Below are 26,079 nucleotides of genomic sequence, written 5' to 3'. Positions count from 1 at the left end.
AGGCTGAGAAAAGCCATGCTTTCCTTTCCCGGGTTGCCGTCCCCTCTGTTCTTTACACCTACCGAGGCACAGCCTGGGGTAGTGGCTGCTGCGAAGGGCCAGAGGAGGCGGGAAGCAGCCAGGAGAGAGGCACAGCACCGCATCAGGATGATGATGCTGGAGTCAGAGGTGACAGTGCTCTCGGCAAGTCTCCAGGACTTGCTGGCACGGGCCCATTGTTGTTAGAAAGAGTGAGCCTTAGCAGCCTGAGTCAGACTCTCCCTCCTGCCCCAGTCCTGCCAATATTTATTAACTTGACTATTTCAATATTAAAGACCCAACATAGCTGAGCTCTGATTCAGATTTCTTGGTAATAACCACCCCAAAGTATAACATTTCTCCTCCCAAAGTGGACAGAAGTTTGTGGAACGTCTTTGTACCTGAAGGAAACAGGGAAATTCAGAGACAAACCATCCTGGCCGCCTTCACTTTCTTCCTTCTCCTCATCCTGTGGAAACAGTGTTAGCAACACTTTCCATGGTGCCTTGCCTCAGCTCACCTCTCTCCTTGGATGCTCTCCTCTGGAAGTAGGAAGATGGGCTACCAGAGCCCTACTGGTTTTTTGTTTGTTTGTTTTTTTTTTTTAATTAATTAATAAAAATTAACTGCTGTTCCACAGTAATCATTTGTCACTATGTAGGAAGGTCTGTTATCCTGGTAAAACAACTTGTGATGCTCAAGCTTGTTCATTCTTAAGGAGGCTGGTGCCCTGGCTGGCCTGCCCGGTGCGGGTAACAGCAGCGCTCTTGACACAGCAGCTCCTGACAAAGAAGTACACGCCTGGGATACCTGTTTTTCTTAAACAGATGCACGTTTGCACTCGGCGAGCTTGTCTTCACAGTTGTCATCCCCGAACGTGTTAGCATAATCCTAAAATCGTGCACCCCCTGGGGTTTCTTCTGCTGCTTAGTGTAGCCAGCACGGGCAGATAGTGAATTCAAGCTGGAACTGCAGTTCAGGTGAGTGTATCATTTAGCCAGCAGACTCAGAAGCCTCGAAGTGTCTGGTGGCATTTATGAGCTACAGATACTGACGTGTCCCTGCACCTCCATGGCTGCAGACACACCGCAGGGTTTTTCAGTGCTGTGGTCAGACAGCTGGCTGGGTGGGATGCTACTCACTGGTGGGCTCCTCACTGAAACTTCCAGCTCACCTCCCTCCCTCTTTCAGTTATCCACACCTCTCTCTGGCTGATGATCTTTTTGTACATGTTTCTGTGGTTTTGTCCTATCAATCCAGATTCATCCCTGCGCGTGCCAGCAGAAAATTCCTGCTAGCCTTCGTAGGGGCAGCCTCTTGGCAGCCTCCACCTTCGGGAACTGAGCCTCGGCTTTTGCTGGTGCTGGAGAGCCAGACCAAGCCTTAGGGTCAGAAATGACATTTCTAGGCGGTTGCATTGACTTGCTGAACAAATATAGGAAATTGCAGTCTTTCTTCACAATCTGTTAGGTAGAGCAAGGTCGGTAACTCTTTCCCGGCGAGCAGAGCACTGGTGATTCATTGCTAGTCCCGGTCGGTGCCTCGGTGATAGAGGCAGAATATCTGCAGAAGCGCTGACCTCCATAAATCAGTTTTGCAAACTGCACATGAGAGCAGAGGCAAGAGGTAATGAAAGGAGGAAATATTTTTGCTTTTGGATACATCTGCCACCATGAAATCTGTGTTTTGCAGGGTTTTCCCAAGGCAGCACAGCCTGTCAAGCTGCAGAGACTCTGGGCTGGAAGCGAGCACCTGCGGGGGCTGGCTGTCCTAAAGATAATGATTTCACAGAGCAGCATCAGCTGTAGTGACCTCCTAGGGAGAACTGAGAGCAGGGAGCATGGGCTGGGGGTGAGGAGGAGAGGGGCCAGCCAGTTAAATGAGGGTTTGTGTGAGAAGGGAGATCAAAATGGCTAAGGTAAAATAGTGATAAGTTTGAAGGAGATGAGGAAAACAGATGAGGAAAAGTCAGATTGAGATGATGGGGAAAGTGGGCAGGAAAGGACTGGATTTTACATTTGAACATTAAGTTGTCTTCCTTCCTTTAGTGGAAGTATGTCAGAAGAGGAGTTCAAACTCAATAATTAGAATAAAATAGAAATAAAAAATGAGACATTGTAGAATCATGCTGACACTTTTCATGTCAATATAAACAGTGCTGTTTGATACAGTAATGGTTTTCCTGTTTTGTGGGTACGATACACACTGCATCCCGGATCGTGAGGTGCTTTGTGTGCTGCTGCTTGAATAAGTGAGTCCGTAAGTGAAAACTGAATTACAAAAAAAAAAAATAAAAATAAAAATAATTCAGCATTGATTGACAGCTCTTGAGCAACATGCAGAGAAACACAGGATGTTTGTGTGAAACCTTTTATGGGCGATGGCATCCATCCACCAGCTGTACAACTCTGTAAATAGGTTTGTACAACTCTATGACTATGGAGTATATAGGATGACCTGTGCTATGTGGCGGGGCCATGCTGCAAACCGCTCTGCCTCTCTGCCTGTCTGGGAGTGTACACACGCAGACATACTTGCAGCTAAGTAAATATCTATATATAACTGGTTTATGCACCCTGCTACTGCATGGGTACAAAATGATTGCAGGGAAACAATCCTGCAGACCTAACATATAATATTGCAGATGGTTGTAATGGCATTGATCATATCCATTCTTTAAAAGGTGGGTTGCCCGACTAATTCTTGTTTCTGTTTTTCTCCTTGAATCCTAGCAGAAAATGGACCCCGTCTACTTGTGGTAGCAGAGCAAGCTAAAATCTTCTCACACCGGGGTGGCAATGTCACACTGCCATGTAAATTTTACCATGAACACACATCAACAGCTGGCTCAGGAACCCACAAAATCCGGGTCAAGTGGACCAAACTCACCTCAGATTACCTCAAAGAAGTGGACGTCTTTGTTGCAATGGGACACCACAGAAAGAGCTACGGAAACTACCAAGGCAGAGTGTTTCTGAGGGAAAGCAGTGAAAACGATGCCTCTCTTATAATCACAAATATAATACTGGAGGATTATGGAAGATATAAGTGTGAGGTTATTGAAGGATTAGAGGATGACACAGCAGTGGTAGCTCTAAATTTGGAAGGTAGGTAACGCCTGAATTGTACATAAATTCAGATTTGCATGGTGTTAAGGAATACCTGGGGTTTTTGTCCTAATACTGCTGGTATTGTATTGTCAGTGATACCAGCAAACTGAGAAGTTGGATTCATTGTGCTCTGGGGATCTTGGCCTGGCAGCCCATGACAGTGATCATAAATTAGAAGAACATTAGGACTTCTATAACTTATGCTACCATATGGCATATTCAGCTCCCAGTGAGACCCGGTGCGAGGGGACCCAAAGAAGAATGACCAAACATAGTATGAAGAACTCTGTATGTTTTTAATTTGCTCCTATCACTTTACAGAAGTCATTGCAAGTTTTTACAGGAGACTTAGGCAAAATTATATTAAATATTCCCGTAACAGCCATTTTACAGAACTTCAGGACATTTTAGATTAACAAGCAAATACAAATCTTCTTACAAAGGCAAAAAATATTAAAGTAGTTTTCCAGAGACAATGCTGTTGTTTTTTTCCAGCCTTATAATTACATAAAAAAGATCTCTATATTGCCTGCCAGGACGACTCCAACATATAGTCTGTAGTCATTTCCTTCAGCAATATTCTTGAAAACGGTAGAGTACAAATCATTAGGAAAATTAGTGAAACAGGTTTCAAGAGGGCCAAATATTCAGCATTCCTTTACTCTTAGGAAATTCAGATAAATTTTATGAGGTTCAATGCATGTAAACCAGCATTTTTCCTCTTCCCTCAAAATACTGCGCTGGCAGTATTCAGGCAGTAACCTGAACATTGCACGAAGATGTCTCCCTCACCCTCACACTTACCAGGAAGCATGAGCCAGAGAGAACTTCGTAACAGCCACGTTATCTGTGAAAAGTAGTGAGGGAGAAAAAGAAAAGAAGAAAAGCCAACCCTTGGCTCTCACACCTCTAAGTAGGTGAAATAGGTGGCTCTTTCACTGAGGGTTATTGCGCATCATGATGGTTATATAGTTACCCTGCAAAGTAAGGCTGGCTGAGTGGTTCTTGGAACCAAATAAATGTCATGGGCTTAGCTTACTCCTTTACATCCATTTTTCCATTCCTGGTTGGAGGCTGCTGAAGCCATCCATTTCTGTGTGCAGAAAGGACCTGCACAGTTTCTGTGCCGGCAGGATAGTCAACTTAGGTTGTTTCACCTCATGTAATCCATCTTTAATAGGAATGCACACTGTTCTTTTCAAACTTATGAGATAAAGCAATCAAGGATGCTCAATGTATTCATTAATATTATTTTGGCAGTTTGCTTACATCCTAAGTACATACCTCTCACCAGGCTTCGAGATACTCCAGATAAGTAACTATATATCTTGTTCCCCATCAGATCCTGGGGTTTCCCTAGGTTTTACGGCATTATGGGGTTTTTTTGGCAGTGTAAAAGGGTCAGAGCCAGTGTGAAGCCTTTGAAGTGTTCATCACACCATGCGTCTGGATCAGATACTTGTCTGGTGCCACTCAGCATTTTGCCCCTGAAGCAAAAGTTCATTATCTTTCTGCTGTTGAAAGTGTTGAAAGTGAGGAGGTTCCAGTACAAATGCTTTGTGCTGTGCCAGGAGAGCCTGGGGAAGGGGAGATGCTGACGGCTGTAGCGGCAGGTTGGGAGGTTTTGCCTGAAGCTCGGTGCTTTTGCTTGTGCGCAGACCCGCATTTGAAAGGCAATATTTGGTTGACACTAGAGTAAGAAAGCAATGAGAAATCTTTACTGCATTCAGTAACACAGCTGGAAAAAGGAGATTTTCTATGTATTGTTACGGCGACTGTTTCGCGGTATAGCACCAGCCCACTGGATACAAGGTCTGGGTCCCACCTCCTGGTAGACACTGTCCCCTCTAGCTTACTGCTCTTACCCTACAGTGTCTCTCTCTGAAATATGCCAACTCCAGCCCGTCCTGTATGACAGCACCATTCCTTCCTGTTCCCCACCCCCACCCCCTCCAAAACAAGGGAATTCATAAGGATGGGAGGAATCTTATGTCTTCAACCAAGTATGTTCCAATCTGTGCCCAAAGGGAAGTTTTAATATTTTAACTAGTGTCTGGCTAACGTAAGGAACAATGTCATTTTAATGTTTTTTGTCAGACATGGGACGTGTAAGGCTGTTCCCTCCTGACGTTATAGAGTGATGTTTCCTAAACTGACAGGAAAACTTCATTTGTGAAAGCCCAAGGTAAAATGTAACCTTTAGGTGAGATAAGACCAGTGAGTGTCTCAGTGTCAGTCCTGCGTATGGCAGCTAAACCAGTCACTCTGGGTCTAGGTTACAGTAAAGTTTCCTTCTAAAATGATGATTAAAATACACTTCTGTTTACAACGGGCATATATAGGTGATGGAACATACTCTGTCTGCATCTCCTGTGTATATTTTTCACCTCATTTGCAGCTCTGTGTAGTGCTGGCTTTAACTGCCGTTTCATGTCTCTGAGCCATGCAGAACAGATCAAGGAAAAAAAAAAATCAATCTTTGGAGAAAAAGAAAAATCTATCAGCCCATTGCAACATTCTACATTTGTTATAAATAATAAGGTTAATCTCACAGTGGGAAGGATTTGCATCAATATCTTGATGTCCTGAGATGATGGCCCTAAGGATGTTAATTGGCAGCAAAACAAAACCATTTATAACCAGGAATGCCCACTAGCAGTGCGAAACAGCTGATCGCTCCAGCGTGAGCTACTGTACAAACGGCATAGCTTTGGCTGGGCAAAAAGCATGTTAATATATCAATATGAAAATAGTTGGCCTCTACCTTAGTGGACCTTTTTCTTCTCCAAATGAGATAGTGCTTTATTCTTATAGACTTAAAGGCTTCCTAGGATTGTCATTAAATAGACTGTTTGTAACTATTGGGTACTTTTAGCTTTGAAAAAGCAGTGGAATTAGGTTCGGTCTCTGTTTGTTATATACCTTAACATGTTTTTGGTGTGTTTTCTGTGCTATTATTTAATGCAGAACCATGCCATTTCCCCCTACACTAGTGAGACAGTGCTGTCTAGCAGCTAAAGGTCGGGACTGGGATTCACTCACCATTTCACAGCCACCAGCTTTAAGAACTATTCAGTCATGTCAGAGTATCATCCTGTTTGTAGCCACAAGAAATGTCAAGCACTGCAGAGAGCAGGACGCTTTGTACGTTGGCCTTGTCACCAGAGCCATTTTCTCACTAACCTGGCCTTACTCTCCTCCTGCACATAAAGTATAGATCATTAGCTTTACACTCTTCTGAGAGTCAAAACCTTAACAAATTAAGCGGTCTCCTATGGCAGGTAGCTATTGTTGCCCAAGTCATAAGTAAAGAAAGGTTTCTCAGCTTACATTAGATTTTCTTTATGTTGGTGATTTACTGCGCTAGACTAAATTTTCTTTATGTTAGTGCTTTACTATTTCCCCTTCTTAGCAATACTAGGCACTGTGATGGATCTGGCCACATCAGGTTTGTGTGCTTCAGCTTCCCGGGCGTGCAAAGGCTCCAGCACTGGCCCTCGATTCTACTGCTGAGGCACAGGTTTTGTGTGCTGTTTGTTTGTGAGATTCATGGGCCAGGTGACAAAGAAAGCGGAACAACACGACAGTGCCAAAGGCAGATTTTTGCTCTATTAGAATTTTTTTTAATAGTCTCTGTCTCCAGGGAGAGGTGATAACTGAACACATTAGTTTTGCGATACAGGCTATAAAATAATTACTTTGTACCTTCAATAGTACCAGAAATAGGCAGATCTAGATAAAGCCATTAAAAATCTTGGTGGGAAGCTGCTTCTAGATTGAAGGCAACTCTTTGGGTGGCTCCACAGGAACCAAAAAACCCGTCAGGTTTTATGGTCTTGCTTAGAGGTATGTTAGCTTTTATGTTCAAGACAGAGTTAGAAAAAGAACAGGCATCTCTTTCCAAATCAGACTTTCTAGTTCAAAATACACCAAACAAATCCATAAGCTTCATTTAAAAAGTTCTTCTGAATTGTCATAGCAATCATTTTCTAATCTAGTCATTCACTATTAAGCTGGTTATAAGCAATGGGGATTTCATAGCTTAAGCCAATATGAAACCAGCTCCATGCTCTCAACAGCAGGAGAGATCAGATCTAGCATAATACTGTGTGTCATACCGGTTTATTCTGTGTGTTGCTGTTACAGTCATACACGAAGAGCTATTTTAAATATCCTTTGTGTGGCAATCTGTTGTACTCTCTACTATAACACTGATTTTATAGGACACACTATTTGTGGATCCCTAGAAGATGACAAAAAGCCTTGTAAAAGACAACAGGAGTTTGTTAAGAGTCAGTCAGTCATGACAGACCGATGTAATTCTTTCTGTGAGACGGTAAGAGGTCTTTGCAGACACAGCTGTGTTTACGAGTGCTGTGAGTAATGGCACCTGAAAGATGCAGGTGAAATAAAAAGTTCAAAATACAGCAGCAAAAAACTATCTGGAAATAATGACCCAAAAGGAAAATGCTAAAAGAATTAGGACTTGTTAGCCTAAGGAGAGCCAGGAAAGACAACAGCCTCCAAATTTTGCTAAAGACTATGGAAAAATAAGGGAATAATCTGTTCCCAGGCCAGATAAGCCTAGTTCGTATGCCTGTATTAGTCAGAAATAAGCAGCCTCACTGACAGGTCGGTTATGGGATGCTGTGGGCTGAACAAACACCACCTCAAGCTTCAGGTTCATTTTTAAGGAGACTGATACCTGCTGGCAGCCAGTGTCCCACCCTGTGGCTGAACGATCAGGTATCTGACAGTCCTGACAGGCAGACAAATGGGGGTAGAATCCCAAAGAAAAAGAGGGATTTGGCGCTTTTTATACAATTTTAGAAATGCAGCATGGAAATTTTTGCCATCAGGTGTATGACCTGCCAGCATAAAACTGTACCCTACAGTGCAGTATATAGCAAACGCTACTGTTACCCCACGTTTACACTGGCTACAGGAAATCTTACTTTCCTCTTTGGGGTAGAACTCAAAGAAGTCCATTTCTTTACCCTGGCTGTAAAAAGATCTTTTTCTTCCATATGGGTCAACAGAAAATTGTGTTATTTTGATGTGTAAATACTCTGAAAACTGCTAATTGTGCATGGTGGTGGCTTAATAGATACCCATAAATTGTTACAGGAGTTGAGCTTTCTAAGGTTATTTCCTCACTTTGTTGTCTTGGGTAACCATTGCAGCCCCTTGCGCTGGCAACATGCCTGTAGCGACTGAGTAATCGCAAAGAACTTGCACTGAATTTTAGGGATTACCTGCTCGTAAGACTCTGAAATGCAAGTAGTTTATGGAGGACAGGCAAATATCATCTCTTTTGCACTCCGTGAAATGCACAGTAACCTAAGCAGAGCTGTGCATTTGTGGAACTGAATGTAAGGCATTCATGGAAATAGGGGTGTGCATATGGGGACGGCATGTTGTACATCCGGTTCTTGTGTTCCAGTTTGGTAGAAATCCTAATTTCCATTACAACAGTCATTTTCTGGACTGTGATTGCATTGCCACAGGTGCATTCAGCAAGCCTCATCTGGCCCTCCTCTTTCACCGAGAGATTTACTCTCCACTGAATTGATGTGTCTCAGGTTCTTCTGCTCTTGCTTGCAGGAAAGGAGGCCCTTCCCTGGGGGTAGGACCTGTTCCAGAGAACCGCATGGCTGGGAGAGGAGCCACACTGCGAAGTCGGTGTTGTAAATTAATATTCCCCATCCAGGCTCCACAAGTGGCTCAGCTGCTTCCTTAGGGTAGGGAGCCGAATCACTAAGGTCAAGTTAAGGCTCCTCAGCTCAGTCTTCCCACAGACTGACCAGAATTTAACCATCTGAGCCTGGAAATTTTTATTTTCCTCCATTCTTTAGGCTGTATTTATTCACGTTTGGAAGCGGGTGTTTTGTCTAGTGGCAAAACACAGGGTTGGAGTCAGGAGTTTAGGTTCAGTCTTTAGTTTGGGAACAGTAACAATCCTCAGGACAGCTTTTGTCCTTTCGGGAACAGATGGGATGGATTATCTTTTGATAGGTTATAAGATTCAAGGCTGAAGAAGATGTTTGGCAATTAACTATAAAGTTCGGTACTCCTAAATTGTAACAAAAGGAAGATGAATAGTAAGATCTAACTATAAATTTCAGCTAGGTTTGATAAGGAAGTGAAGAAGAAAAATAATACTAAAGATGCAAGACAGTGCAAAGCTCACATACCCAGTCAATTTAGCTCTATAAAATCAACAATGGCCACCCCCATCTGCAGGGTGAAATTAATGTTAATCAGTTGCAGGCTTGTACTGCAGATGAACTCAAACAAAATTCAGCTTCTATGTAGTCTACCCAAATATAGCCCAAAGCTAATGTTACAGTTTTGTGCATATTTATGTTATTAAAACATTATGTCCTGAACTGTCAATTTCAAATAGCTTCGTAACAAATTTACATACATATTTAACGCCTTTTAAAAAGCGATTTTGGAAACCTTAAGGAATCCATTTCAGTAATTTCCAATTAATTGTTGCTCAGTTTTTGTAATTATGTAAGTTTAGAACTTGATTAAAAAATAAACATCTCTGATTAATTTAGGGATTTTTTAACATGCATATGCAAATCAGACACAGACACTGGCCAAGGAATTGGTTGTCTGGGGAAGTGTAGTTCTGGAAAAATAATAAGTATTGGATTTCTAATAAAGTAATAAAGCTTGGACTCCTCTGACATTTGCTACATTTTTATTATAGCCAGTGATAGTTCTAACCATTAGCACTGAAGGGGAACAAATACTTTTTTAAAAAAGAGGCGAGGAGGAGGAGGGGAAAACATAGATCCAGAAAAATATAGGACGTCTACAGCTTTTATTTATGAATTACAGTTAAAAGTACATGTTCTGTTACATTACATTCATGCTTTATAGTTGAGAACGGCTAATAACTGAAAAGCCCTTTGACAAAGGATTTACAAGAGGAAAGAACCTCAGCAGACACTAGTTAATTGCTGAAGGAGAGCAAAATATTGTTTATTATTACCCTGCCAAGTTTAGATTTGCATGCTTTATTTTCCTGGACCAAGTCACTGAGGTTTAGTAATAACAAAGATTCTGTTTAACGAAAATAACACTTCTTGGATGATAGATGGGCGTGGGAGAGAGGGAAGGAAGGGAGGCATTAAGATACCAGTGGAACAGGCACCGAAGTGGGTTTGCATGTTCAGAAAGAACTGCTTCTTGCATGTCCGTAATGTAATTTCTCTATCCTGTGCTACATTGCCCTGGAGAGAAGGGACTTGTTAGAGGCAGAAGAATTCATCAGCAGGGAGAAAGTAAAAAGAAGGATGGATGTTTACACTGGTGTAAAGTTTTTGGCTCATCTCATGCGTTATGTTGTCTTCAGTCCCTCTGCATCCTACGGCACTTAGTTCTACAGAGATGTTTGAGAATAAACATTTTGAGCTGGATCTTCCCTGATGCTGTTTTATTTCAGCTTATTATGAAACTGGGCTAAAGCCAACTGTAAAATTTAGATCTGGGTTAAGTTTCTGAACCTTGCCAAAGATTTGATCCAAACTTTTGTTTCAAGTCTCTCTCTTCACTTTTATCAGAGCCACATGGGGGTGGTGGGGGGGTGGTGTGTGTGTCTTCAGCATTTTTTGAAAGATATTTCGTGCTTTAAGAAGTAATCTTTAACTGCAGATCTTTTTCATAAAGGTGGAAAATGCACTGTGGAAAGATCTGTCAGGTAAGGGCAATGACTTCAATGAAATGTTGCTGCTGAAACAGTTCCGGAGGTGTCCCCGCATTGCCCATCTCCACTTGGATGCCCTCTGCTGTGAGGTCTCTCTGCCATACTTGCCTGCGGTGGCTCTCCACCGATGAGCAGCAGACAAGGCTTTGGGCCAGCTGCCTCTCTGGGGTTGAAGGGAGCATCTGGCAGGTCCATGCTCCTTGCGCAGCGGCTCTGGCAGGCGCCCTTCGGTTTGGCGGCGGTGCTTCTGGCAGCCGTAGGGGTAGCGAGGGAAGGTGGTGTTCCACGTGGCTTCCCTGCTAGGGTTGTCTTAGGTTGCGGCATGCTGTGTGCTACATGGCTCGCCATCTGCAGTTCAGGAAACCTGACTTCTGCTCAAGGAACCGTGCTCCCTGATGCCCTCTGTGAGGAGCTCACCCACCTTGGGTGGTGACAAACTGCCAAAAACCAGCTGGAAAACAGCCAGGAAGTCTCCCTAAAACCACACAGGACTTCACTGATTTTATTTCCCCATAGATTCCCTACTTCAAGACCTCAGGACACTGAAATTATGACTCCTGCCAATCCAGCCTTGAAATGTTACTGTTGAGCCAGGCACGAAATAACTTCCCATTCCTAGGATAATGTGAAATAAAATAAAAGCAAACAAACAAAACCCAACTGTCTTGAACCTCTTGGGAAATCTTGGCAATGCAAAGACCATATCATTCTTTTATGTCAATCAAACCACTTTTAATGTCTGTGTGTAAAAAGAAATAGTTCACGTACCTCTGTACTACAATTTCTTCTTTCTAAACGACTGCCAGAAAATACCATCCCACAAAAAAATAGAACCAGGCTGGGCTTTAATTTTCTTTTTTTAAAATGAGAAAATGATCTTAACAGCTGATAAACTGGAAAAATACGTAGCTGCAAAACTTCAGCCATCTCTGCCCGTCTTTAGGCACTCTGGGAGTGCACGTGGGAGAGGTGACAGTGGGGACAGGGAGGCTGCAGATGGGAGCAGCGTGCAGACCTGGCACGGTTCCTGCTGGGAAAGGGATGAGGTTACGGGGAGAGGAGCTGGCGAGGAAGGCGGCAGCCCTATCCCCTTCTCAAACCTAATGGCTGATGAGTGCTGACTGTGCTTTTCCCCAGAAGTAAAACCGCTTATCAGTCTGACACACATCACGGAGTTAACCTTTCTTTCTCCTTCTGGTGACTGTGCATGCTGCTTCCCTTTCTTCTGCTCCTGCAGTGCCCAGTAACTCACCCTCTTTCTACCACTTCAGGTGTTGTGTTCCCTTACGCTCCGCGGCTGGGTCGTTACAACTTAAACTTCCACGAGGCTCAGCGAGCGTGTCTGGACCAAGACTCTGTTATCGCCTCCTTTGACCAGCTCTACGATGCCTGGAGGTCAGGGCTGGACTGGTGCAACGCCGGCTGGCTCAGCGATGGCTCCGTGCAGTACCCCATCACTAAGCCCAGGGAGCCCTGCGGAGGGAAGAACACAGTGCCTGGGGTCAGGAATTACGGGTTCTGGGATAAAGATAAAAGCCGATACGATGTCTTCTGTTTTACTTCAAACTTCAATGGTAAGAGTCTTCCTCTTCACCCCTACCTTGTAAACGACTCGTTCTGTGCTTAGGAAACTCCAATGGCAGCAAGTAATGTTTGATTTCTCAAAGCTTATGTTAGGCTCGGAAAATGTTGTTGAATTTACGAGGACACATGCACAGAGTGAAGTTGTCTTTGCCACATGTTCACATAGATTGTTTTTACAATTCAGGACTTGTATTGGCAGGAGTTTCTAATATCTCCACTTTCACCCCGTTAAAATTTATATGTACTCTTTTAATGTTGATACAAGCCCAGTTTATTTCAGTTACAGTGATGAAGAAACCTGTAATTCATTAATTGAGCTTTCCTGTTTAATTCAATTATAATTATGATGCTTTAGAACTTAAACATATAATCCAAACAAAATTCTGATCTCTACTTCAGCTCTGCTGTTGTGTCAAGCAGCTCCTACTTATGTACCAGGTCTAATATGACTAATACTTCCTTATCAGCAAAGCTATTTCTAGCTTTTATGCCTAACAATTTAGATTCCTAATCTTAGTACACTGCCAAAAGCCTGTTCACTTCTTCTCTGAGCCTGGTCTGCACTAAACCTTATTTTAGCAATTGCAGGCTTTTTTTGCTATTACTAGATGTTACTTTAGGTATGAAATGACTTGATCTCAGCTTGCTATTATTTCAGGTTTAATCTAGTGGCTGAAAAGGATTTAGAAAGCATTGCTGTGAATGAGAGGAATGCTGCAAGTAAACACGTGCAAAAGGAAACTACAATCCTCTACAGCATCATACTTGCAGATAATTCCTATGCAACTTTGCGCATTTGGCTTGCAGCCCACCCAGACCACGGAGCATGGCCTTTTTTGTTTCTGCACAGATTGCTTATCCACAATGAGGCATTTTTGTCCTACAGCACACCAAAAAATAAAGATAAGCCTTGCTCTCAGGATATATGCCCTCGTGTTAATAGTGCTCCACCCTCTCAAAAAAAAACCCCAATCTTCAAATCAACAATATTAAATTAGGGTGGGTGCAGTCCAAAACAAAGTTTAGGTGATTTTTGTTGTGCTGCATCATTCCCTGAAATGCTGGCTCGTTTTTTTCTTGCTTCATTATCCAACACAAAATCCTGTATGAGCTCATCTCTTATGTGCAGATTTAACACTGTACTATAGAAATAGTACTGAGGGGAAGATAAAAGGAAAAAGAATTAAAATGTAATAGCTGCACTATCTACGATGCTTGCAGAGGAAACATTTCTCACTACTGGTCACTAACCACCACCCTCTTCCACACTAGCCACTGGACAGTATCTCTTAAGGAAAGAGAAAAATTATTCTGGGGAGAAAAAAAAAAAAAAAAAAAAGGTACTGACAGGTAAATGTGGTCTGTGCATTGATACAGCAAGAGAGAGGGAGAAAGAGGGTTTAAGTAAGGTGAGGATAATTTATACAGGTAGCAGAGAAATCAAAGACAAGACACTGAAATTAATTTCATCCTTGGTGAGTCTGTTAACCTGACCTCCTGTTAAAGTGACTGTTAAAGACAGAGCACCGTGCAGCAGTAGGATGACCTATAGAGCTGAGCAGCACCTTTTCCAGCGCGCTGCAGCTCAGTGCCGTGTAAGTCTCTCAAGGTGTCAGCAGAAAATCTGGACTTCTGCTTCTCTCGGCATCCATTTCCTTCATCAGCAGCTCACCAGGTGATGTTATGCTCACACGTCCCTGCTGTCTGTGTCCTCCGCTACTCGTGTCCCCAGCTTACCGAAATACCCAGTCACTCTCTCAAAACGCCAGCTTCCTGTTTTCAGCTCAACACTTCAGGCAGTTCACGTATGCTTAACAGCTTACGTTAGCTTTCTCACTGTAAATGGAAGAGCTTATAATAACCCTTTTTGCCGCCAGGTTGCAGTTGCCAAAGATGGTGGCTATAGGCAAAGAGCTATTTCTGCAACACCCGATATTGATTCTTTCAGCTCAGGAACAGCCAAGGAAAATGAGAAGTGGTTAGGACACCATGCATTTCCAGCGGTGGCAGTGACTGCTGGAGTCTCCTGACAGTATGAAACAGAGAAGCCTTCAGCTTTATGTGAGGGAGCTGGAAAAAATGCCAGGAGCCCCAGGATCAGGGGAGCATAAAGTGAACTAAAAAAAAAAAAAAGAACCCAAAGATTGTGGGGTCTGCTATGAATAAAGAGGGTGCGTGGGGTTTAGATTTCTGCTAACTGGGTTAATTAAGGGAAATAAATCCCCAAAATACATTATGATCTCAGGCATCATACCAAAAAAAAAACCAACCAACAACCAAAAAACACACACACACACACACACAAAAAAAAAGGTTTTACACTGGGTTTTAAATAACTCAGCAGTCAGACCAAAAGGTCTGTCTAACACACATGCAAAGCTTGTTTTTTACCCGAAGAAGAAAGACAGCAAAATTACATTCAGGCATTAAGGTGAAAAAAAGAAAATGTTGTCATGAATTAAGTGATTTCAAATCCAGATTCAGGGTTTTCACTCTGGAACTGTGGGACCCCATCTGTGATGAGCAGCATACACCAAAAAATACTGACTGGTAAAAAGGGGTTTTATATCGTTAGCGAAGAATTCTACATGCACTCCTGTTTCGTGCACAGGGAAACTGCTCTAGCAGATTGTCTGCAATACAATATAAAATAATCTGAGTACTTTCTGAAATTACCCTCTACAGCGTCTTTTCTTAGACTAGTGTAAGTGCAATACTTGAACATTTTGTTCTGTCTGTGTAACTGCTTTATACTCCAGTCTTTCCATTGGCTCACAGAGGAACTGTTCAGGTTTTGCGTCTGTGCAACAAAGCCAAAAATCTGAAAATCTTTCATATACTTAGTATACAGTATACCACTTACCAGTTTATAAGAATATATAGTAACGCGTTTCATAAAACAATGCAAAGAATAACATTAACATAATGCTGTCCATGAAATCCATCAAAATATTGTGAAAGAACGTAATTTTTCTGCCTGCATAGAGATAACCATTGCATGGCAACACGTTTCCCTACCTGCTTTTATGTTCCTCGTGTTGATAAAGGCTATTGAAAATGAATATACACAAGTGGGAAGTATCCAATTTAAATTAGGAAATTCCGTGCTGGAATTTCCTGACGTCTGAGGGCTCAGCTCTGCTCCTTCACAGCTGATTTACCCTTCACTTTTCCTTCTGAGTAGGAGCCATTTCAGTCCATGTTCTCTGTAGGAAAGCTGAAGGTTCCTGCCCCATGTGGTGGGACAACCTGCCACAATGTGGTTTTGCGAGGGCTGCAGACTACCCCAGTTTCTCTCCCTGCCCTGTCCCAAGGAATAGGGATGCCCATCTTCCATACATTCCCTCTAGAAGGTTCATTTGGGTTTCTACACACCAGTTCAGGGGGAATAAATGCAGAATCCTTTTGTTGCAGTTTCCCCCACAGAGCCCAAAAGGCACAGGATAAAGAATATATAATGCTAGAGCTGAGGGGTTATTCTTTGCTTAATTTCAAAGGCTTCCTGAAGGAGAACAGTGGGTTTCTCAAAGGAAAAACCATGGGAATCTTTTGCACTGAAAACAACATGTTGAGTGAGCTAAACATAAACATATCTAACATCTCCTCTATAATTAGGCATTTTCAAAGAAGGAAAGGTGTAAGTAGAGCCTGTATCACACTTTTGCCTCATTAACATGCATTTTGTTATATACTTTGCGCACAGAACAACAGTGCCTAATTTGTTTGTTACCAGCTCTAGCAGGATCAAGTAAAAGTATCACATTAACGAAGTTAAGAACACAAAGAATAAATTTTAGTGATCGTGTTAGAAATGCAGCTGTAAACCACCCATCTGTTACAGCAGTGCATGTGATAAGCTAACCACCTCTGCCATTTAAATGAGAGAAAGGTATAAAAAGTTGTCTCTGAATGATGCCTGCTGACTGCTCCTCTGACCATTGCAGAATATTTTATCACTGGGAACGTGTAGCCATTGTTCCAAAAAGAGAAACAAGCCCACCCAAAATCAAACTACGTGCCCTCTTCTTTGAAGTGGTTGCCTCTGAGTCACTGGAGTCACTGCTGGTATTGGGGGGTGGGGGCACTGGAAGAGGGTTTTTAAAAAATATTCCCCCCTATATTTAATGTAGCCGTTCAAAATCAGTTACCTGAGATGATCAGTGGAGATCAAAACACTTACCAGGAGCTGGTGATTAAAGGAAGGGAAAGCATCTAACTTCGCACAAATTTTTAACACGTTCTTAAACTCTGAGGAGCAGCGGCCTCGCTCAGCCGTTGGGCATCGCTGTGAGATATGCTGGGTCCAGCCCGCGGAGCAGACGACGGGGTCTGTGTGTTGTGCCAGCCACAGATATACCCCACCAGCTGCTGAGAATGCCTGCTGTGGCCGTACGAAACCGCAAGTCGGAGGATATTACACAGTAAAACAACTGATTTCTGTGGCTGTGAGCTTTTCAGCGTACGCATCGATTGCTGCCCGCGGAGGCAGCCCTGCACTCGGCGTGCCTCCCGTGCGTGCCACCACCCACCAGGCAGGTCTTCTGCTCCTCTGCCCCTGCACGGCGTTGAAGCCATGAGGCTGAGCAAGGGGCTGCCCCAGTGAAACCAGTAAGCTGTCGGGAGTAGTCTTAGGGCTGAGCACAAGCCCTTGGGGGCTTGATGGCTGGCCGCACGTGGAGGTGTCCTCTCCGGGAGCTCCACCAAGAACACCCTTCCCAAGGCACTGCCTTAACACCTTCTGCAGAAAATAACGCAGGGGGTGGCACTGCCTTTCTGTGCCACTGAGGACGATGGCACACTGTCTAGCACACCCGGCCACAATATAAAAACTTACTAATACATCTCCCAGTTGAGAACTGAGCTTGGACAGATCTCCAAGGGTGGTGCATGCCTCAAACTCCCACAGTCACAAAGGTGTAGGCTATTTAGGTCAAGTGCTCAAATTTTCCTCTTTAAGCTGTTCTGTTACAGCAAAAGTGAGTTATAAATAATATAAATAATTAATTTGATATACAATTTTATATAAATTATTGTGTATGGTTTCATATTTTATATATAATATAATAATATGAATGTAAATTTTGAAAAAATAAAAATATATATAGTATAAATAAAGATATTGGTATAAATAAATAAATAAATGGGCTAAAATAGCCATTATAGATGGGGTTTGATTAGGTTTGCGTAAACCCCCTGCACCATTATTTAGATGTGAGAACTCAAATCAAGCAAGCTTATCCTCTGTAGGAGTGACCCAACTACCAGATATTAATGACAGCGAGACAGTTAGTGCCTCCCTCTCCTTCCACATCGATTAATAAGTACTAAGATTGAACAGTTAGGAACCCTTTTAACCTATTAGCAGGAGAAACCCATCAAATACGTACCGAGTGTATTAACAACGTTTTATTTAATCAGACATTCTGGATACACACTGCAGCCCTGTGGGGTTTACTGTTGAAGTTCTCCTATCTAAGGAAGGGGCAGAGTATAGGAGTTTTTATTACTGGCGTCATATGTCAAAAGCCTGACCTTACTGCAAATCCCTAGGAAATTACATTCCATTGACATATGGTTTGAAGAGCAACTAATAAGCTAGGTGAAGTTTACATACTATCAGTTCAAATCCCTCTTACCCTAAGTCTGAAATCCTGTTTGCTTTGGGGAAACCTCTTAATAACATAGTAGGAACAGGTTCCCTCTTAATAAACATTCCCTTTAGCAACACCTTGTAAATGCTCTCAACCTGGTGAAATGGAGTTCAGCAAGCATTTTACAAAGGGGTGGATTATCTACTCTCAACAGTTTTCTGTGGAAATACTGCAGATACTGTCTCTGACAGCAATGAAATCTTTTTCAAGTTTCTTCTCCATCACAGCTGCAATGTAAACTCCTTTTTTTTTTTTTTTTTTCTAAATGTTCTTTCATAGTATACAATTTCCAAGCTTTACACAAAGGTAATTCGATTACCTTTATATCATCATCTGACCTGGCTTTTCTACACTGAGAAAAAAGATGCGTGTTTTTTGCAGGGATCTGGAGCTAACATGATTCTTCATCTCACTCACTGCTTTATCTTCGCCAAGAAAGTAATCTGAAACTGAGCAGAATTCTGTTTGTGTGCTTACCTGGTTTTTTATGAGGAAGAAAAAGGATAGTATTCAGGGGCAAATTCTTAATTTTGCTTTACATTCTTAATAATTCTTAAGAAGTAAAGAGTGTGCTCTGGAATTAGAAGATCCCCACATGACTAAATTCCTTTGGTTTTCATCTAACTTGTCTCTTACAGGACAGCCAGATTGAAAAGCAGTGATAGTTTTTGGAAATCATTATTCCTTTAAAAAAAAAAAAAAAAGATCTTGCAATTAATTTCTACCCCACCCCTGGTTATTTGTCAAATCAGTGATGATAAATAACCCTAAGTATATAATGAACGAAAGGCTTACAATGAATTGCCTTGATAAATGAAATTGTTGGTATTATTGCTGATTATGGATTAGTAGGGGAGGCTTCCTTTTTGAGCTTTACTCGCTGCATATGTTTTCATTACGCTGAGAGGGAGGCACATTTTTCTTAGCAGCGCTATCAGTTCAATGCCATCTCACGGTGAAGATATACCCTTTGATGCCTAAAGAGAAACAGGACTGCAGAACTGCCGCACGTGGTTTTGACACTGCTAATGAAGACTTACGACAGACATGGTTTTGATCTACCACAGGCTCAAACTTTGCTTCTAAGGAGCTGTGCAATATCTCAGCTTTCTTACAAAAAAAAAAAAAAAAAAAAAAAAAAAAAAAGTGCTTGTACTTAATCAGAAGCAAGGTCACCGCCTTGTCAGAGAATAAGACTGTGTGCGTTAGCTCCAGCCACCCTCACCCAAATACTATCAGAGGCCAGGTCTTGCTATGCCATGTTTCTGAGGGGAAAACCCCTGTGGGTTTTAGGCTAATGCTGGGAGCGTGATGTAGAAGTGCACTGCTCTGGATGTTTAACTGGTTTCCCTTCTCCGGCAGTAATCTACAGCTGTATCGGGTCCGCTTTGCCTGAAATCTACACAGTTCCTTAGAGGTTTCACTGGATTATCGTTGTCACCATGTTGCTAAACGCATCTGGTACCATAAAGTTGAATTCAGAGCAGGGGCCCTCCTCCGAATCCCGGGGTGTCTTCCATAATCCCTCTCCCCTGATCTTTTTCCTCCTGTTTTCCTGCACCTGAGGATGAAAATGAATACACTGAATACAAGTGAGGGTAGGGATGCCATACCATGCTAAGTTAGCAGAAATAAATACAGCACTACTCTTTTTTTGTTCAAATAGTCTCTTTTAGCTACCTGGCTGCTTTTTTTTTTTTTTTTTTTTCTCTCCCCTCCTGATGTTTACCAACTCATCATACTAAATAATTAAGATCTTTTTAACAGCACAACATCCAGCTTGCACAGTCCAGAACCAACCACTCTTTGATACGGTTCTGCAGTGGAACATATCTCCATTTCTCCTCAAAAGCCACCGTTACATTATCACACCGTCTGAATCATGTTGCTGATGGCCCTTTTCCCCTTCTTTCTCTTACTAGGTCGTTTTTACTACCTAATTCACCCGACCAAGCTGACCTACGACGAAGCCGTCCAGGCGTGCTTGAAGGATGGAGCTCAGATTGCTAAGGTTGGCCAGATATTTGCTGCCTGGAAGCTCCTGGGGTACGACCGCTGCGATGCTGGCTGGCTGGCTGACGGCAGCGTCCGCTACCCCATCTCCAGGCCAAGGAAACGCTGCAGTCCTAACGAAGCAGCTGTTCGCTTTGTAGGCTTCCCTGATAAAAAGCACAAGCTGTATGGTGTCTACTGTTTCAGAGCATACAACTGAAAATACCTAGAGCACAAAAGTTTTAAATCCATTAAGAACATGTGAAAATTTTTTTTTTTATATGAACTCATGCAAGTTACCAAAACTGTGATAAACCTTTTTTACTTACTGTAAAGAGTCATTTTCATAAACTCAACCCATTAATTTGTTTGGGGTTTGGGTTTTTTTTTGGTTTGGTTTTTTTTTTTTTTTTTGGCTTTCATATTTTTGTAAAAGTATCATTCCATAGATATTTTAAATTAATATAATTTAATGGAAGCTCTAGGTAAGAAAGTTTTAGAGCCAAATTCTTTAAGCTACATCACTCCAATGAAATATACTTTTCATGAATGGGCCATGCAATAGAGCTTGACAATTGCTAAGGCACAATTATGGAATGTAAGGCTACTCAAAGCAGAAGCTTTATAAAGCACAGATTTTACATATTTGTACCAGTTTGAGAAACACTGCAAATTGATTATATCAGGAATTTTGAAATAAGATTTTTTTTTGTTTGTTTGTTTTGTTAAAGGGGATCAGTGAGGTTTTACAAGAAAAGCCTCACAACAATGTATGTTGGGAAATAAATGCTTTCACTGGTTTCACAGGGGAACAACACAACATTTAACAAAAGCAGCTAAAACAGTTCACAAAAATAGGACTAGTTTTACAATTTAAAATCCTGCCTTTCTGAAAAACAAGCTCACGGTCCCATGCACAGGAACAAGCACAGTTAGTTCTCCTGAACATTTCAATTGTGTTTTTGTCATGTATAAATCATTGTTGAGGGAGTGAATTATTAACTAATGAGGAAACCGTGTTTTCTTCTTAACTCCAATTAAAGATGCCTAAGAAGTGTTGTATTATCTTTGAGTAGCTTTACTGAGTTATTTTTAAACTCTTAAAGGCCATTTGCTAAGCAGCATATAGCATCTACTCAGGGCAGTTGTATAAATGAACTGCTGGACAGAGAAATTGTAAAATTTAGCAGCTTGATTTTACATTAGCCTTTGAAATGTTATTGTCTTAACAAAGGAACATTACAATATTTACTATTTCTTACCTATTTACACATCACGAGAAATAAAAATTAGAAAAAAAACCATGAAAATTATGAAGTCTTAGGACAAGATTATCAAATAAAATCTGAAACCAGCTATTAAGGCTTAGAAGAGAAAAAAAGACTTTATTTCCTTACATCTCATTTGTATCTGAAAAGTACATCTGTTTTTTAGACTATCAGTGGAAAAATAGTATTGCTAGCCCTGAATCATTTAGCTAATCCTCCTTAGAGTTAACAGGGAAAAGCTATTGAAATACTTCTTTTCACTAAATCTGCAGTGGTCTCGGTGGGAGATGTTTACCTTTATCTGCCAGTGTCAGAAATAAACACACACTGTGCATGGTGCCTAGGATTTTCAGAGCTGCTTTAAAGCACTAGGTCCTCCCTAAATACCAGTTTGAGGGAATTTGGATTTCTGATGCAAACTTATTTTGGATGCAGCAATTCTTGGTGCTCATCTTCAGATACCTTAATGCAACCAGTTTTTCAGAGAGTGGGTGCTCAAGACTTTCTGAAAATTTACTACACTTTATGGTGTCTCAAGCTGGATATCAAAAAGAAAAAGAGGCCACTGATTAAAAAGATCTTGGTCTTGAGTAATCTCTTAGGCAATGTTGATGTTCTCTATCCAGTATTGGTTCTACCACTTAAAAATGGAGAACTCTTTTTTCCTACTCTATGCTTGCTGACTATGAAGATTTCAGAGGACCAATATTTGTATTACGCAGTTTTATAGCTTCCCATTATTTCCATATCTAAATGAGATAGAGTGGTATTTATCCAAGTAGGACACAACTGGTGTGCTTTCATGAACGGTTTGGTGTAGTTCTTTTCTCATGGACATGAGTAAATAAATCTCTTTCCTGGAGTGGTTGTGGTCCTGTTTTAAAACTCTGTGAACAAATCAAGAACAATGTGCGGTAGGATAGTGGGAAGATACCATAGCGTAAGAGGTATTTTATTGGAGCCCGTTCCCATCAAACTCAGAGGAAAATTTCCATCCTTCTGAGTATATTTGTATCCACTGTGGATATTTTGCTCATGCTATACAGATGAAGCAGTCTCGGTGCCAAAACCAACCTTTTTCTAACCCACTAGGAATTGGATTTTCTTGAAGCTCTATCACTTAGCTATAAATAGAGACTTATTACAGGTCAAGCCCCTAAACCCATGTAATCTTTTCCGAACAGCCATTTTTTAAATCAGTGTCCATTTCACACATTTTCTCAGGCCATTCAGAACCTTTTCTGAACCCTTTGGAGAAAAAATGGAAAGAGAAATGGAACATATCCGTACAGGATAAGGAATGGGGTATGCAAGACTGGACCATGACCAAGAGGAATACATCTTGTTTCCCAATCCAACCTTCAGAAACATGGGGGAAAAAAAAAAAAAAGTGGACTATATCATAGTCTTTTCTGAAGCTTGGACAGGGAGGTTGTGAGATGGGAAAAGCTACAGCCAATATCCCAGTTGTTACCCCAGCTAGATCCAGAGTTGCTGTAAAGAGGCAAGCCTTTTATGCAGCTGGCTCTATCCTCCCCAAAGATCTGCTAGATCTGGAGGAGGCTGCATGGTTTTCCTATTGCACAGAGGTGAAGAGACCCTCGTGATTTTTGTTTTTTTGGTTTTTTTTTTTACCTCTCCAGGGAAACCCTTCACAGGGTTTCACCCAGACACATCTTTTTTGCAGGACTGGGGATTATATTTTGCCTGCATAAAAAATGTACACATCCAACCCACTCGTGGGGCTGGCCAAAGTGCCCTCACTGCTAGACCAAAGGCACTGCAGGAAAGGCGAATTCAGCCTTTCACCAACTTTGCAACGCTCTGGAGATGGCTGGTCAGGTCCTAAATCACAGCAATCTCAGGCTTGCGCTAGCTTATGCCTTCTGTGTCCGTATCTCCAGGCTGCCGCTGTGACAGCCTGGGCGTAGCATCCTCCCGACCCACCCTGCTTTGTGCATCACCCATACCCCGGGCCGGTGGCTGAGCAGGCTCTGCGCCACCCAGGTGATCCCTCAGCTCCGGGGAAAGCCCCTGAGCTCCCAGCTTGGCAGCACAAAGAGGCCACAGGGCAACAAGGAATCAGGTCTCCAGAGAGACGCTGAGCTGGCACACGATCACAGATGGCCAAATCTATCGTCCAGTTATGCCTGTAAGTTCGCGTTGAAGATACTGCTTGCTAGGAATCATATGTTCGTGTAATGGAGTCACAGTATGTGAATTTGCATTCATCATGTTACTTATGAAGAGCCCAGTAGTCTATTTTGGGATCAGGCTAGATTTAGGTATGTGTGTTGATATACAACATCATGCATTATTATAACAGATACAGTTAATTGGAGAGTTTGATGGAAATACGTTTGTATGAAAAAAAAATCAGTTCTCATGTAAGCAGGTATAAAACCCATAAAATGTGTATGATTACTTGAGAAGTGGGCACAAATAGACAAAGAGACATGAATTATATTTATTTTTACAGCTACTGACTCCATTTCCTTTTGTAATGTCAAGTGTCAGGATATTCTCGTATTTTCGAGTAAGCTAGCTAGGTGCTTGGACAAAAACTTTAAAAAGCAGCTTAAGAACTGGATAAAATTCTGTGCTATTTTCTGTTTATGAGAGAATATCCTATCAATAGAATCAATTAATGTTCTCTGTCATTATCTTGTATTTCACAATGTATCTGAATTTTAATGCCCATGAATTGACAACAATTAAATTGTGTTGTTCTTTTCAATATGATGATTTCTTCTTATTGACTGGCTATTCTTCTACTCTTGTCCCAGAAAACAAAAAAAGTAAAGGATGCTTTGCCATAGTAAACAAAGTGATTACAAGACTAAATGATGCAGGGGGAGGGAGGAAGACTACTCTGTGAAGATGATTTACAATAAAAATAAACTATATTACAAAACCTTTGTTTTATGCTTCTTTGAAGCATTTTGAAAGTAGAAATGCAAGTACCTATTTCTTCTTTGTGTTCTCCGCCATCTTCTAAAATAAAATATAGCATAAATAAGGAAGACTTTTTTTTTTTTTTTTAATGGTTGGTGTTGATCTGTATATGCATCACTAGAAATTGGATGTAGAACAGTGTTTCTTGTATGGGAAAATTTATGGAATTATTTATATAATCCTATGGCCTTAGAAATTAAAAACCAACAATAGTTACCCTTTGTAACGTGCAACAAGAAAGATTCCCAGTATCAAGCACAAAGCACGGGGCCAGCTTTTCAGTTTCTATAATCACAGTCCTTTGGCATTCTTTTATTGGTCTGTGCCAGAGAGTTAACCCTGGAAGTTACCTACGCTGCACCACTTTGCTGAGAAATACTAATGTTCCAGAAGCTTTCAGTATATCATCATCAAATAGATGAAAAGGGACTTTGGAAAACTTACCACTCAGAATAAGGGAAATCTGTATTACCGTTATGTATACATCTCTATACATGATTGAGATAAACTTGCTTTATTTTCTCACAACTTAGTTAAAACAATTTTAAAATTAGTGACATTTTCACTTTACAGCACTACGCATAAAATTAAACCCGCCTTTGGTAGAACCAGTCCCTCAATATTGGGATTTTCCTTAATAGTAGCAGCTTCCATTGAATGATGGCTCGCTATTCAAAATAAAGACACTGTCTTCATGTTTGGAAGTGACTGGATTTAAGACTTGGTGGAACTACCACAAAACCATAAATGTCTACATTTTCACCTAAAGACTTAGTAAATGAAGTAGTAGGCTACCAGCAGCTTTCCGTTCAACAGCAACAACAGCTAGTTGTTCTTGAAGGTTTTAACAAGCTGAATCTTACACGTTTGTTGCCACTTTCTCCCTTTTTCAGAAGAAGTTACAAAAGCTGAACAAATATGCTGCAGAGTAGTAAAATTCCAATGCCAGGTAATTCACTATATAAAAAGAGTCAAGATTTCTCTGGGTCTCAAATTGGGAAAAAAAACCAACCCCAAACCACAAAACCAAAGAAAAGCCACCCTAACAAATACTCTTAATTTTAAGAGAAAGACAAGGTGAACTGATGAAAAATAATTACTATTCATTAGTGAAAAATAATTACTCCTCTTCCCATGCCATGAATAGGGGTGACCTGAAAGATTCTTTAAGAAAAAGGAAAGACAACAGAAAACAATGCTTCAATTCCTGATCTTTCACATTGAGTTTGCTTTTGTTATATGTTTTGCCCAGTAATTATTAAGCTACAAGTTTAAATATGTAATTTAAAAAAAAACCAACACCACACACACACAGATTAATAATAAACCAAGAGTTTGGAAGGGATTTCTTCTTTTTCTTCCTCAAGCCTCAAACTGGAAGTAGGAAATTCTCATCAGAAGTCCTTTGAGTCTAATATTTTTCCCCTTTTTGTCTAAGAATGTCTCAATCCGTAAAGCCACAACAGGGTAAAATGTAAAGTCCATCTATATCTTCAATATTGTGCCAGAGGCAAGCAATTGTTTGACTAATAACAACAGCCCTAACATGGGACTCGCCTAATGAATTATGTACTAGCATATTTTCCAGTGTGTCCAGTGGGTATTTAATGGATTCATTTGTTTTTTAAAGGTCAGCAAAAAAACCCAAAATGGTATGCCTTAATACTAGCTGAGTAAGAACAGTTTGGGTTTTATCCTTTACTAAAAAGACATATTGTAACACATTTCAGCTCCTTACTTCCCACACTGCTCTTCACTGTACTGAAATTCATGTCTTTTGC

General features: G+C 41.3%; 1 protein-coding gene across 1 annotated transcript in view; it reads left to right on the top strand.

The window, feature by feature from the left end:
- Positions 1-20,382, top strand: part of HAPLN1 (hyaluronan and proteoglycan link protein 1) — a 29,649-nt gene extending 9,267 nt beyond the window's left edge. Inside the window, exons 2-4 of the mRNA XM_040580128.1 lie at positions 2,751-3,125; positions 12,120-12,422; positions 20,006-20,382. Coding sequence (XP_040436062.1) covers positions 2,751-3,125; positions 12,120-12,422; positions 20,006-20,295 — 968 coding nt within the window. The 3' untranslated portion in view covers positions 20,296-20,382. The remainder of the gene's footprint in view (positions 1-2,750; positions 3,126-12,119; positions 12,423-20,005) is intronic.
- Positions 20,383-26,079: the final 5,697 nt, after the last annotated feature.

This window comes from Falco naumanni, chromosome Z (assembly GCF_017639655.2).
Source record: "Falco naumanni isolate bFalNau1 chromosome Z, bFalNau1.pat, whole genome shotgun sequence".
NCBI classification, from domain to species: Eukaryota; Metazoa; Chordata; class Aves; order Falconiformes; family Falconidae; genus Falco; species Falco naumanni.
This window is presented reverse-complemented; position numbering and strand designations above follow the sequence as displayed.